The sequence below is a fragment of the Gasterosteus aculeatus genome, chromosome 21, assembly GCF_964276395.1.
Source record: "Gasterosteus aculeatus chromosome 21, fGasAcu3.hap1.1, whole genome shotgun sequence".
In the NCBI taxonomy this organism is placed as follows: domain Eukaryota; kingdom Metazoa; phylum Chordata; class Actinopteri; order Perciformes; family Gasterosteidae; genus Gasterosteus; species Gasterosteus aculeatus.
This window is the reverse complement of record NC_135708.1, coordinates 20,677,619-20,692,608: the sequence shown is the minus strand read 5'-3', so window position 1 is coordinate 20,692,608 and position 14,990 is coordinate 20,677,619. Positions and strand designations below refer to the sequence as shown.

General features: G+C 45.3%; 2 protein-coding genes across 6 annotated transcripts in view; both read left to right on the top strand.

Annotated features, from left to right (window-relative positions):
* Window positions 1-1,197: 1,197 nt before the first annotated feature.
* Window positions 1,198-14,990, top strand: part of LOC120813508 (protein NLRC3) — a 30,396-nt gene continuing 16,603 nt past the window's right edge. For 2 of the 4 annotated variants that reach the window (XM_078096356.1, XM_078096355.1), the window contains exon 1: window positions 1,198-1,315. The gene's annotated coding sequence lies outside the window, so the exon portion shown is untranslated. Of the gene's footprint in view, window positions 1,316-5,430; window positions 5,446-14,990 lie in introns of all 4 variants that reach the window. The other 2 variants (XM_078096357.1, XM_078096359.1) reach the window with 2 other exon arrangements.
* Window positions 3,600-14,898, top strand: LOC120813658 (protein NLRC3-like). Of its 2 annotated transcripts, XM_078096345.1 has the most exons (12): window positions 3,600-3,956; window positions 5,434-5,548; window positions 5,637-5,750; window positions 6,107-6,292; window positions 6,943-7,021; window positions 7,170-7,380; window positions 7,531-9,334; window positions 9,540-9,713; window positions 10,376-10,549; window positions 10,829-10,981; window positions 13,720-13,766; window positions 13,911-14,898. In XM_078096345.1, the coding sequence occupies exons 1-12, from the start codon at window positions 3,860-3,862 to the stop codon at window positions 14,501-14,503; spliced, it is 3,747 nt and encodes a 1,248-aa protein (XP_077952471.1). In that variant the 5' UTR covers window positions 3,600-3,859; the 3' UTR covers window positions 14,504-14,898. The 2 variants fall into 2 exon arrangements, with proteins under 2 accessions (XP_077952471.1, XP_077952472.1); XM_078096346.1 differs by lacking the exons at window positions 3,600-3,956; window positions 9,540-9,713 and having other exon boundaries at window positions 5,275-5,548; window positions 5,824-6,292.

Genomic DNA, 14,990 nt, shown 5'->3' with positions numbered 1-14,990 from the left:
AGGAGGTCTCTGAAGACATCAGGACCACAGAGAGCTTCACATCTTCAGACTAAAGACACACCTCTTCAGACTCTACCTCCACTAACACACTAACTAACTGCAGCACTTACATTGGACTTATAATGGTTCTTATCTACAGCAAGTTGTACATCGGCTTATTTGAGGAAACTGCACTTTCTTGTTTCTTGTTCTTCTGAGTTTGTTTCCTGATGGTTGAAATGTTCTTATTGTAAGTCGCTTTGGATAAAAGCGTCAGATAAGTGACACGTGATGTGATGTGATGTGGAGGAAAGGAGAGACGAAAGAGGAAAGGAGGGAAGAGAGAGGAAAAGATAGGAAAGGATAGAGGAGAGAGGAAAGGCTAGGGTTAAGGAGAGATGAAAGAGTCAAGGGCAGAGAAGAGAGGAAAAGGAGAGAGGAAAGGAAAGGAGTGGAGGAGGTGTGTGGAGTGGTGCCTCCTCCTGCTGGAGGACAGATGTTACTGCAGGTGGAGGAAGAGCTGCTGTATATTATTATATTAATGTGTTCATGTCTCATCATCTGTTTATTTAAGATGATTCTTCACTAACGAGATACAAACAATACGTTAATTATTTAACACGAAAGTCACTTTAAGTTACTTTAAGTTTTAAAGTGTTAATAAATAAATTCTCTCAGCAACAGTAACATGTTACTATAAAACGTATTCAATGTTCATTATGAAGGACAGAAACATGTAGTAAAATATCAATAATATGTATCTATATCACTAATATTGTTGTTATCATTTTAATTATCTTTGCATTATAATGCCTTAACTTTCACACTTTATACACAGTTTATACATCATATTATGAACAAACATGGATCAAAGTTACCAACCTGAAATATTACTTCATAAGAAATAGCGTTACATTTAGTGTCATTATAGACTAACTGTAAAGAGAACTCAGGTGAGGAGAGAGGAAACAGGAGGGAGGAAACAGGAGGGAGGAAAGACAAACGTGAGCAGAAAGAGGGACGCGGATGAAGACCTCTGAGGACGAAGGGACGGATGGACATGTGGACATTATGCAAAGGAAACAGTGCGTGTTATCCAGAATTACTAAGATGTCACATTCATTCGCGTTACTAACCAGACATGTGATCCACACTCCGCACCGGCTGGTGGCGGTAACGCGCCGATTATTGATCATCTACCGCCGACCAAGTTAAAACAAGACGAAGAAGAAGAAGAAGAGGAAGCAGGAGGAGGAAGAAGACGACGACGACAACAACATGCGGGAGAGTCGCAGAAAGTCTCCAGTTCAACTTTAACATCTTAAAGAAACATCCTGTGAGTGTGTCCGTGATACACAGTGTGTGTTCAGTGTGTGTTTGTGTGTTAACGGGCGGTGAACCGTTTGAACTTTGCTTTTACCGTTTAACCGCAAATACGGAAACACGGAAATAACGTCGTTTGTTCGTTTTTCGTTTTAAACCAAAAACGAACAAACGGAAATGTGCGTTATCTCGTTTCCCTCAAAAACAACCGGCGTTTATCTCTCCTTGTAAGACATTTTCGTAAATGTGGCCCTTTCTCAATAACTGCGCAGAAAACCGACTTGCGTTCTCGCGAGAATAAACTCGGGAATCCCGACTCAGCTTTTGACTTGATGACGTCACCGCGTCAATACATTTTAATACAGTTCTTGACTGTTAAGTTTTTTTCTGTATATGTATATATTAGTAACTATTTCATCAAAGTATTTGGTCTTTTTAGTATTAGACACGTAATTATGCTTCACCTTTTTTTATCTAAACCCTTAATACTTCGTCCTTAAAAAGTCATATAATATCCATTTTGCACATCATGTTATCCTCGCAACAACACCGCGACCTGTATTGACTATACTGCATGGGGGTCCAAGTATCAATACAATCGATTTTGTACCATTTTAATCGATTTGTATTCGATATATGTCGTCCGGAATGCCGATTTGCGGAGCACAGATCGATTCAGTTCCGTGTTTACTGCACAGCTCGCTCGAAGCGCTCAATGTCGGTACGTAAAACGTTCAGTTTCAATCACCGAATGAAGCCGTATGTGGGACAAGAATCGCGACATTAATTTGCTTGCACAAAACTCTTGATCAGCACTCAGCATCAGTTTGTTGTTGTCGTTCATTTAAATCGCTTTGAGCAGAGATCACGTGTGTGCGAGCAAGAGATCTGCGGTTTTTGCCGTTTAGTTAATTTACTTTTTTTTGTGCAGGTAATATGTTGTTAAATAGGTTTAAACTTAAAACAATTACCTGTACAAGTAGTTATGTCTTGTTGTCTACATTTGTCCTGTTATTGACGCGCCTAATGCGCAACCAGATATTGGAATATATCCGTCCATCTTCAGCCGGTTATGCGGGGTCGGGTCGCGGGGGCAACAGCTCCAGCAGGGGACCCCAAACCTCCCTTTCCCACATCTACCAGCTCTGACTGGGGGATCTAAGGCGTCCCCAGGCCAGTGCAGAGACATAATCTCTCCACCTGGTCCTGGGTCTTCCCCGGGGCCTCTTCCCAGCTGGCCGTGCCTGGAACACCTCCCTAGGGAGGCGTCCAGGGGGCATCCTCACCAGATGCCCAAACCACCTCAACTGGCTCCTTTCGACGCAAAGGAGCAGCGGCTCTACTCCGAGCTCCTCACGAAGGGCTGAGCTTTTCACCCGATCCATAAGGGAGATGCCAGCCACTCTCCTGAGGAAACCCACTTCGGCCGCTTGTACCCGTGACCTAGTTCTTTGGGTCATGACCCATCCTTCGTGACCATAGGTGAGGGTAGGAACGAAGATTGACCGGTAGATCGAGAGCTTTGCCTTCCGGCTCAGCTCTCTTTTCGTCACAACGGTGCGGTAAAGCGAGTGCAACACCGCCCCTGCTGCTCCGATTCTCCACCCAAACTCACACTCCATCTTCCCCTCACTGGTGAACAAGACCCCGAGGTACTTGAACTACTTCACTTGGGGTAAGGACACATTCCCTACCTGGAGTAGGCGATCCATCGGTTTCCTGCTGAGAACCATGGCCTCAGATTTAGAGGTGCTGATCCTCATCCCGACCGCTTCACACTCGACTGCCAAACGCTCCAGTGAGAGTTGGAGGTCACAGACGGAAGATGCCATCAGGACCACATCATCTGCAAAAAGCAGCGATGAGATCCGCAGCCCCCCGAACCGTAGACCCTCCTCCCTTCTGTCAGAGACTCATGTTTGACAACAAGTTAAACTTCCACAATACGTCCAGAGAAACACAACTTGTTTTTATACGTCAACAAGTCAAGTTTCATCCAAACAAAACCTGAAGTGAGGAACTTTAAGATGAAAACACTTAGTCACATTCAGGCACATTTTACTGTATGCAAGCAGGCTTCTTTACTGCCTGTTCTTACCCACAATCCTTTGCACAGGAGGTATGAGCCATGGGGTTGAGGAAGTAGCACGAAGCCTCAGTAGAATCCTGAATGTAACAACGTGTACTTTGTGAGGAAGCGGCAGTTTGTCATAAAGGTAAAAGGTTTAACACGCAGCTTCAGACTGATACGAGTAAGTTGTTCCGCCCAAACAGGTTCAACCAGATCCTCGAAGTGGAGAGAAGAATAAAAACACTCTGACTCTGTCGTCTTAGTGGATGTTTTTATTCAACATAAACTCTTCACCACATTTGTTACAAAGGTTTCTGCTTCATCACGTGTTCCCTACTAGTCGAGGACCTTTGACCTTTGTGAACACGGCTCACACTGACACTCAGTCACCCAGTCAGACCGGATACTTTGATGGTGACGTGAGGACACACCCTCTCTGATGAAGGACAACAAGCTCCAACAAGCTGCGTCGCTTCACTCCGTCTGATGGAAGCTGAAGTGAAGCACGGAGCTCCTTTTCTACACGGACCTGCTGAGGACAGAAGAGAGCTGCTCACTGAGGAAGTTCATGTCTACAAGCTCAGTAAGTGCAGCTGTGATTGGTTGAATGACATCATTGATGGTTGTGAACGTGTGATTGTTTAAAGCTGGGAAACAAGATGGCGCCTGTGTGAGCAGGCAGAGAGGAGCTGCTGTTGGTCTGATGATGAAGAAGAGGAGCTCAGTCTGATCTGGGGTCTGTGAGGACTGTTACTGATGACGAGGGGAAGGTAGCAGACGGAGGGGCACTAGGACCCAGCAGGGACCACAGAGCTCACCTGGGCCTTTGTTCCTCAAACACACCTGAGAGACGCTCTGTTTGTCTCACCTGCTGCTTCAGTCCTTTAAGTCCACAAAGCTTCATGTTCATTTCTTCATCTGCTTTAAACACATTTAGTCGCTTTTTAGTGTTTGAATGTGTTTTTTTTCTTTAGTGTTCAGTTTTTCTCTCATTGATCAGCAGGTCGTAGTCGACCTTTTACTAACTGATCACATGGTGAAGTGAACCGTCCCATCAGGAGAAAGCTTCCCCATGTTACCATGGTAACCACCATGTGTCCTATGAGGACAGCTACATGTCCTCTCTCTGGACTCTGAAGGAGATCAAGAGAAGAAACGGCACAGCTCCATCTGCTGGACGATGAGTGATAATGTTCATCTTTATAATACGGGTGAATGAAGTAAAGCGTTCTGATGGTTTGTGAGTGAGTTACAGGTGTACTGTACCTGTTCACATTGACCTAAGCGTTCCATATCGGTCCACACTCCAAATAACCGGTGGATCTGATTTGAACTGTTAGTTGTCATTTCACTTTTTTGACACTTGTTTTCAGACGCACAAATTAATGTTGATCTCCTGGCTGATGAACAACAAACGTCTGGTGCGAGGCGAACACAGCCACATGTACAGGGACTGTTTCCTCTATACTACTGAACTGAGATACACAACGTTTGGTGGCTGAAAAGCAGCAATTTACTTCCAATTTATAATTTTGCTGGCCACCGTGTTCTAAAAGCAATTAGGTACTTGAAGCAGTACTTTAACAAATACCCTTGAACTGTAACATTGACAATAGTACTGCCTCAAGTCTCAGTGTTTCCCCTCCATTAGAACAGTAATTCAGAATAATTCTCCCCCGCTGAAAAAGTGCAATTAAAAAGTAAAATATAGATATTTGTTTCTGTTTTCCACGCACGGTTCCACACTGACCGGCTTGCAGCAGCGGTGCAGAGAGCACTGAATTGCCTGAACCATTTGACAGACTTTCCACCCCCGACGTTGTAAACCACCTTATTGCTTCATTAAAACACTACGTTTATAGGATGGACATTCAAAATGACGCCTCTTGACACGTTAACAGGGTTTAAAGAAAGTAAAAGGACGTTTGTCTTCCTCCAGAAGTGTAAACGTTAACAGAAGACAACAACACAAAGTGTCCCAGGAGAGTTTTAGTGTTGAGGTGAATGAGCTCTGTGTGTTTGTCCTGATGAAGATCATAATGTGTGAGTTCTCCCAGCAGGTGGGTGTGAAGGTGTGGACTCTGCTATGAATCAGGCTGAGGACCCAGAGGACGGAGTCCGTCCCTCTGAAGCTCCTCTGTGTGGAGAACATGACAGCAGGACCAAAGCTCAGAGGTGAGAGGACCATCTCCAACTGTCCTCCACTCGTCTCCATGTCCCAACGTCTTTGACTCACTGACTCTGGTTCTACATGTGTGACCAGGATCCATCAGAGACCTGAACCTGGACCTGCACCCAGCTGTGTGTCCATGAAGAGTAACCGGTCTATGAATCCTCCTCTATACTTCAAAGATGTTGGTCCCTCTGTTGATGCAAGGTGAGGGTCTCAGGCTGATGATGAGGTGTTTCTACCAGACTCTCTGGTGGAGGTTCTGGGTTTCTTGCTCCAGGGCCCTTCAGCAGTGTCCTGTGAGAGAGGGAGAGCTCCATGGAGGACTTGGTGAGACCTGTTGGGACTAAACCAAACAGTGAGCTGAAAGACTGAGCTGTTGATTCTCAGTGGGACCAGCAGGACCAGTAGACCTAAACCACTACAGGGACTCATGTGGTCCACATCCAGACCTCACGTCATGGACCTTTACCTTGTTTTGGTCTCTGAGGACGGACACCATGTGAGCTGATGCTTCATGATTAGATGATGATGTGATGATGTAATCTCAGTGTTTCTTTCAGGTCACATCAGCAGAGAGGAAAGTCTCCTGAACCCAGATGTTTGTCCATGAAGAGTGATCAGTCTAATCATCGATGGATTGACTTCAAAGATGATCGGTCTCAAGGTCGATGGATTAACTTCAAAGATGATCGGTCTCAAGGTCGATGGATTAACTTCAAAGATGGACGCCGTTCTTATGACCCAGAGTAAGTTCTTAAACAGATGAACTGTTTTGATCCTCAGTCATGAATCACAGAAATGGTCGTTCATTGTTTAAAGTGTTGTTTCCATGACGATCCATCATGACAGAACTCATTATCTTCATCTAACTGGTCTGTGAGTGTGAATCATTAACTGTAAACATCCTCAGATGTAAACACAATGTGAGCTAGTTCCTCCACATCAGGATCAGCAGAGGTCACATCTGGAGACAGATGACTGGGACTGAACATGTGATTAGAATGAACTCGGTGCTCTGTGGACCAGCTGACGTGGTCTCTGGACTCCATGCAGAGGTTTGGACAAAGTATCGTCAGTAGACTCTGTGAAAAGGTCCAAAGACTAGTTTCAGAAGGTCTAAGGAGACTTCTAGAGGTCAGAGGACGGACTGAAGAGGTCTGGAGTAGTTCCATAGGACTTTGTACCAGATGCAGAGGTCTGCAGACGTTGTTCTTAGAACAACTAAAAACAAATCAAACTGTCACTCAACTAATAAACTGTCCGTCATCATCGACAGTCTTCAGCATCTGGTTTCCATGGTGATCAATCATGACAGAAGCCAATATCTTTAACTAATGTTGTATTGGTGTTGATGGTCCAAACACCATGTGAGCTGATGGTTCATGTTCCTCCACAGAGAGGACCAGGAGAGCTCAGAGGTTCCCACAGGTCTGTCTGCCCAGCAGCATCAAACACACCTGGACTCCATCTTCATGGTGTGTACATGAACAACTACTTTTACATCTCAGTTCACCATCATCTCCATGCTGCACTTTGTAGACCAGTGGATTGTCCGTCTGTCCAACATGGACCTGATGGTGGCTTCCATGTTCTAGTTGTCATTCATAGAATGTTCTGTTCCAGCTGCTGGAGGAGAACATCCTCACTTTTGTGAAGAACGAGCTGAAGAAGATCCAGAAGGTTGTGAGTTCAGATTACCCAGAATGCTTAGAGAAGGAGGCTGAGGAGGTGCTGGATGAAGAGCAGAGGAGGTTCAGAGAGGCATTTGAGAAGATCTCGGTGCACTTCCTGAGGAGAATGAAGCAGGAGGAGCTGGCTGAGCGTGTGCAGAGCAGTAAGAGGATTTCTCTACAGATGCTGATAAATGAGATCTTCACTAATGTCTCAAGAGATGGACAGAATATATTCATAGTCATTCTCTGAGGAGAGGACATGTTGACATCTATTCTTTGACTCATTGATCTTCTTTGTTGTCTTCATTCAGGACTTCTTGCTGCAGATTGTCAGCGTGAACTCAAATCCAACCTGAAGAAGAAGTTCCAGTGTGTGTTTGAGGGGATCGCTAAAGCAGGAAACCCAACCCTTCTGAATGAGATCTACACAGAGCTCTACATCACAGAGGGAGGGACTGCAGAGGTCAATCAAGAACATGAGGTCAGACAGATTGAAACAGCATCCAGGAGACCAGCCAGACCAGAAACAACCATCAGACAAGAAGACCTCCTCAAAGCCTCAGCTGGAGGAGAGGAACCAATCAGAACCGTGATGACTAAGGGAGTGGCTGGCATTGGGAAAACAGTCTTAACACAGAAGTTCACTCTGGACTGGGCTGAAGACAAAGACCACCAGGACATACAGTTCACATTTCCATTCACCTTCAGAGAGCTGAATGTGCTGAGAGAGAAGAAGTTCAGCTTGGTGGGACTTGTTCATCACTTCTTCAGTGAAACCAGAGCAGCAGTAATCTCCAGGTTTGAAGAGTTCCAGGTTGTGTTCATCTTTGACGGTCTGGATGAGTGTCGACCTCCTCTGGACTTCCACAACAATGAGGTCCTGACTGATGTCACAGAGATCTCCTCAGTGGATGTGCTCCTCACAAACCTCATCAGGGGGAAGCTGCTTCCCTCTGCTCGCCTCTGGATCACCACACGACCTGCAGCAGCCAATCAGATCCCTGCTGAGTGTGTTGGCTTGGTGACAGAGGTCAGAGGGTTCACTGACCTTCAGAAGGAGGAGTACTTCAGGAAGAGGTTCAGAGATAAGAAGCAGACCAGCCGCATCATCTCTCACATCAAGACCTCACGAAGCCTCCACATCATGTGCCACATCCCAGTCTTCTGCTGGATCACTGCGACAGTTCTGGAGGAGGTGTTGAAGACCAGAGAGGGAGGAGAGCTGCCCAAGACCCTGACTGAGATGTACATCCACTTCCTGGTGGTTCAGTCCAAAGTGAAGAAGGTCAAGTACGATGGAGGAGCTGAGACGGATCCTCACTGGAGTCCAGAGAGCAGGAAGATGATCGAGTCTCTGGGAAAACTGGCCTTTGACCAGCTGCAGAAAGGCAACCTGATCTTCTATGAATCCGACCTGACAGAGTGTGGCATCAATATCAGAGCAGCCTCAGTGTACTCAGGAGTGTTCACTCAGATCTTCAGAGAGGAGAGAGGACTGTACCAGGACAAGGTCTTCTGCTTCGTCCATCTGAGTGTTCAGGAGTTTCTGGCTGCTCTTCATGTCCATCTGACCTTCTTCAGCTCTGGTGTCAATCTGCTGTCAGAAGAACAAACAACCTCCCTGGAGTCTAAACGCTTTAAACCCAATCCTGACCCAAAGCGTCTCTACCAGAGAGCTGTGGACGAGGCCTTACTGAGTCCTAATGGACACCTGGACTTGTTCCTCCGCTTCCTCCTGGGTCTTTCCCTGGAGACCAATCAGACTCTCCTGCGAGGTCTGCTGACACAGACAGGAAGTGGCTCACAGACCAATCAGAGAACAGTCCAGTACATCAAGAAGAAGATCAGTTGGTTTGTGTCTCCAGAGAAAAGCATCAATCTGTTCCACTGTCTGAATGAACTGAATGATGTTTCTCTAGTGAAGGAGATCCAACGGTCTCTTAGATCAGGAAGTCTCTCCACAGATAAACTGTCTCCTGCTCAGTGGTCAGCTCTGGCCTTCATCTTACTGTCATCAGAAGAAGCTCTGGAGGTGTTTGACCTGAAGAAATACTCTGCTTCAGAGGAGGCTCTTCTGAAGCTGCTGCCGGTGGTCAAAGCCTCCAACAAAGTTCTGTAAGTACAGAGAGTCAGATTCATACATCAGGACTTAAACACGCTGCCGTCTTTTCTACTTAATGTTCAGATTTTCTTAGTTTTCTTTCTTTAAAACAAGTCAGACATTTTCTTTGCTCTTAATGATGTATTTTAGTCCAAACTCCTCATCAAATAGGATTTCATTTTAGCATAAATAATATCGTTGTTGTTGTTGTCTCTTCAGACTGAGTGGCTGTAACCTCTCAGAGAGAAGCTGTGAAGTTCTGTCCTCAGTCCTCAGCTCTCAGTCCTCTAGTCTGAGAGAGCTGGACCTGAGTAACAACCACCTGCAGGATTCAGGAGTAAAGCTGCTGTCTGCTGGACTGGAGAGTCCACACTGTGACCTGGAGACTCTCAGGTCAGATTAAGTTAATGTGTCTTTAATGATGTGTTTATGGAACTAATTTTCGAGACAAAACTTGGGTCTAAAAGCCCTTTTTGTGAATGTGTGTACGTTTCCATTACATCACAAGAACCTTGTAGACAAGACATATTTACTACACAGCAGCTTGAAAATAGCAATGTTCTTTCACGATAAAACATCACATGTTCATCCTGTTCCTGTAATTCAGGCTTTGTGATGCTCTGTTTCATATAATGAATGAATGAAAAGTATAGGTGGGAAAGAGACTGAAGATCTTAATGTGTGTCTGTACAGTGATGATCTGCTGAGTGATGGTTGATTATTTCTGATTTGATTAAGATTCATTCCTCATTTACACTCACTTTGTTCTCTCTATCTTTCTTTGGAAGGAGTCAGATGGAGGATAGAAAAGCCTAACTTTGTATTTAACTAATAAACAACATTAAATATCCCTGCCTCATCGGGACATTGATACCACAGTAATTCCTGTAAACAGTAGAGCACAATAAACGTCCTTGTTTAATGTAGAACAAAATAATCGTAACCACTTTCACTGAACATGTTTTCCTTTTTGTTCTTACTGATCGTATTCTAGTCCAAACTCATCAGATGATTTAATGTGAATACAAATGTCATTTTGTTTGTTGTCTCTTCAGACTGAGTGGCTGTGACCTCTCAGAGAGAAGCTGTGAAGTTCTGTCCTCAGTCCTCAGCTCACAGTCCTCTAGTCTGAGAGAGCTGGACCTGAGTAACAACCACCTGCAGGATTCAGGAGTGAAGATCTTGTCTGCTGGACTGGAGAGTCCACACTGTGACCTGGAGACTCTCAGGTCAGGATTTAATCAATGTCCACTTGGTGTCTTTATTTAATCCAATGGTAATCGATTTGTAACCTTCATGAGATGCTTTCTGCTTGATTTAAATTCAAATTTGTATTTTCCACATATTTCCATGAACATGTAGATATTATCTTCAATATAATGTTACAAATAGAGACCATCAGTAACAATGTTAATGTGACCCCTCAGTACCTGATACTATCTCAGTCCTGCAGTGCCCCTCCAGCCCCTCAGATCATGTGACATGTGTGTTGTGTTGTGTGTCTGCAGGCTGTCAGGCTGTCTGATCACAGAGGAAGGCTGTTCTTCTCTGGCCTCGGCTCTGAGCTCCAACCCCTCCCATCTGAGAGAGCTGGACCTGAGCTACAATCATCCAGGAGACTCAGGGGTGAAGCTGCTGTCTGCTGGACTGGAGACTCTCAGGTATGAAGAGGCTGCAGCCACAGACCATCAGTCTGTAGAGGAGCTGGAAACCTTTTCTCTGTCCCACTGTCAGCCTGGTTAATAAGACCCTGACACACTAAGCTGACCTCAAACCACCAGAGACTCATCCAACTGTTTGTGTCCCACATGAGACCATCAACACAGACAGAAGTAGTGAGGATCAGTAGCCAGGATGAGCCTGAACAGGGAGGAAGGTGATGAAAGGCTTGTTGTTATAAGAGAGGACAGTGTCTCCTGACACGCTGACGCCATCATGGTGGGTTGATATGAGTCAACGTGGTCACGCTGCAGGTTTGTGGGCTCTTATCAAACAACACTGTGCAGCTCGTCATCTGCCTCCAGTGTGTGTTTGTCCTTTAGTCCAGACATTACTATTGAGAGACAAACAGTCGGAAAGAGTTCAAAGCGTCTTGATGGATCATCACAGGAGGAACGTTTGGTGTTTTAAAGGAGTTCAGCTTCTCCTGGTTTTGGTGCTTTGCACTGAGAGACGGTTCCCTGGATGATCAGAGTGGACTTGTTGAAGCTACAGGTGACAGTCGGCCACAGACGCTCAGTGAAGAACCAACAGCTGATGGTGGACCTGGTGTCCGTTTCAAGTAGGAGGTTTAACAAACTAAACTGAGTTTCTGGGCTCAGAACAGCTGTTGGTTCAATCAAGTCGAGTAGGTTGACTCAGAGTTGAGCGCGTGCAGCATCACAGTATGAAGGCAGCATGAATGGATCCATGATGCTACGAGTTACCATGACAACCACCACAAACTATATATTCACCCCTATTGAGCTGCACATATTAATGCAAGCCAACGAGTATGAACCCGTAATTAGACAGAAAAGCAACACGCTGCTGCAGCAAAACACAGAGAAACGTAAGTAAGTTCCAATATAGTGTCAGTTGACATTATTAAGACACAGAAAAACTCTCACGGCACACCAACAACCGGAAATGATATGAAAATCAATCCCAAACATGTTTCAGCATGAGCATAATATACTCTAAGAAATGAGGGAAACGCGTGTTCTATTTGTTGTGTTTTATTAAACTTAACATCATCCTAATGCCAAGATGGCACCGGCTTTATGCCCAGTATCTCTTAAGTCTGGTTTATGCTTCTGCGTTTTCAGAGCGACGCAGACGCAAGACGCCCTTGCGTCCTTGCGTCTAAAGCGACGCCTCCTGCAGCGCACCAGGCTGCGATTGGTCCGCTAACTACGTCCTTTACGGAGTCTCACGTTTCCGCTTTCACAGCCCGGCTGCAGCGTGTGGTGTTCATCACGTAACGTAACGGGGAATCTTCTTGTAAATAAATGATTCTGGTCCTCAGCATCTGCAGCGCTCGTACAGGACGTCATGGCGGCTAAACGGGTCTCTGTGATGTCATAGAAGTCTCTCCCTATAAAACGTTGATCTAACTGATGTCGCTCCTTCATCAATGAGGAGTGATGAACTGATCCAGCAGCTCAGATGAACCGGAGCAGCTTCAAGTGTTTCCATGTGTTGCTGTGGTGATTTAGACAAACCTGCTTCAGGGAAGCGAAAAGCCTGAACGACATCATCTCATCCTGAAGATGATCCGGCTAACTCAGTTAACCACGTACGAGGACCAGGAGCCTGCTGCCGGTTTGGAGTCTCGATGACGTCTCCGCTTGTCCTTTAATTAAAGAATCGTTAGTTTTAATGCACAATGATGGAGACAGACAAGTTCAATTTAAACATGAAGTTATGAATCTGTCCTCCAACAAACGTCAGGTGTCTCGCTCAGGGACACTTTGACATGGGACATGGAGCAGCCGGGACTGGAACCACCAACCCTGCGGTTCTAGTTGTATCTCAGGTGTAACCGGTACGGAGACGTGGAGACCAGCGGGTCATTTCACAGAAGACTCCCTGAGAACCGGCTGAGAAGAGTCTGATGGTCCCAATTGATAATCAAAAGTTCTTTTCATGGGCTTAGTTGGGGGTTTGCTGTCTTGTCTTGATTTAAGAGTTAGGTAAGGGGGTAAGCAGGATCTGCCAAGCAGGCAGAAACGAGTCTGACAGGATGGGGAGTCAGTTTGTGTCCTGGCTGAAGGTCTGCGGGTCAACTAGAAGATTTACCAGCCAAAGGGGGGTTAGAGACACACCAACACTATTCAACATACACACTCTGTTTACGATGTTTACGTTAAGTCAGGAGTCTGGACATTGGATGTGACCGGATCTTAGATGCGGGAGGTGGAAGGTCCTCCTCTACGCCAGTTTAGGGCCAATAGAAATCTTTCCTTCTCTGTCTTTCAAGGGTTATAAAACATGATGTTCTTGCTGATGTGAGTTAGTTGTTCTTCCGGCCTGTGTGCTGCCTGAACTGCTCCTGCCTTTGCAAACGCAGCGCTGATACTTGACCTGTGATCTGACAAATAGATTTTCCAGAACGAGAGAAGTTATTCGGCTGAATTTTTGATAACCCCGACCAGGCTCCAAATCTTGAACACGTATTCTTACACGTTAACTAAACCTCACATCTCCCACATCTGAGAAACTGAGTGTGAAATAGAAGCTGACGGTCAGAATGATGCTGACAATAATAATAATAATAGATGAATGAGTGAACGTGATGAGCTGTGGTCATCGGCCAATCACAAGAAGAAGAGGTGGTCCATGTGGACATGAAGGACAAAGCTGTGTGTGATGTAATGTCCACGTCTCCATGCTGCTCTGACCCCCCTCCTCCTTTCAGGGTGGAGCCTGATGGAGTCCGATGGTTGAGACCAGGTCTGAGGAAGTGTAAGTGAGCTTTGATTCATGAAGATTCAACCATCTTCACACTGTGACATCACTCATTCACCTCTGTGACGTCATCATCAACGTGTCAGTAGATGAACACATGATTAATAACTGCAGCTGTATTGTGTCTTGTTCTCTCATCAGATTCCTGTGAACTCAAAATCGACACAAACACAGTAAACAAACACGTCAAACTGTCTGACAACAACAGGAAGGTGACACGTGTGAAGGAGGGTCAGTCGTATCCTGATCATCCAGACAGATTTGACTACAGGCCTCAGCTGCTGTGTAGAACTGGTCTGACTGGTCGCTGTTACTGGGAGGTCGAGTGGAGAGAAGCAGTTGATGTATCAGTGAGTTACAGAGGAATCGAGAGGAAAGGAGACAGTGACTGTGTGTTTGGATACAATGATCAGTCCTGGAGTCTGAGATGCTATGATGGAGGTTACTATGTCCGTCACAATAAGACAGAAACACCCATCTCTTCCTCCTCCTCCTCTGGTAGACTAGCAGTGTATGTGGACTGTCCTGCTGGCTCTCTGTCCTTCTACAGAGTCTCCTCTGACACACTGATCCACCTCCACACCTTCAGCACCACATTCACTGAACCTCTTTATCCTGGGTTTGGGTTCTGGTCTGGTTTTGGTTCCTGTTCTGGTTCCTCAGTGTCTCTGTGTTCCCTGCAGGAGGGAGAGTCTCCTCCTGGTGGAGAACCTTCCTCTCTGCTCACCACATAGTTCAGTCTGTGCAGCTGATGGTGGTTCATGTGGGTGTAGATGCAGGTGGAGCAGGTGAGGGGTACCTGAGCTGGTCTGGACTCTGGAGGGTCCACAGCTCTCTGGGACTTGTGGTGTTGCAGATGGAATCAATAATTATCGTTTAGATGTTTAATCTTCATCTTTATGTGTCACAATGTTCAAGTAGACGTTTGATAAACGACAAATAAGGAAAATATGAATAATTATTTTAGCAGATTTCAACTTCAAATGTTTAATGAGATAATATCAGGTGCTTCTGTTTCTAACAGTATATTTAGTCCCTCCATGTATTACTTTGCTGACAAACTTGTATGATTAAAGTCTTATTATTGCAGCAGGAAATTAATAATAAAAGTGAAACAATCGTCTCAAAAGTGACTTGATTATTTAGTTCTTTTCTTCATTTTAAAGTTTGTTTTCCTACTTCAACTATTAAGTTATGACACGTTTCTACATCAATGTGTCG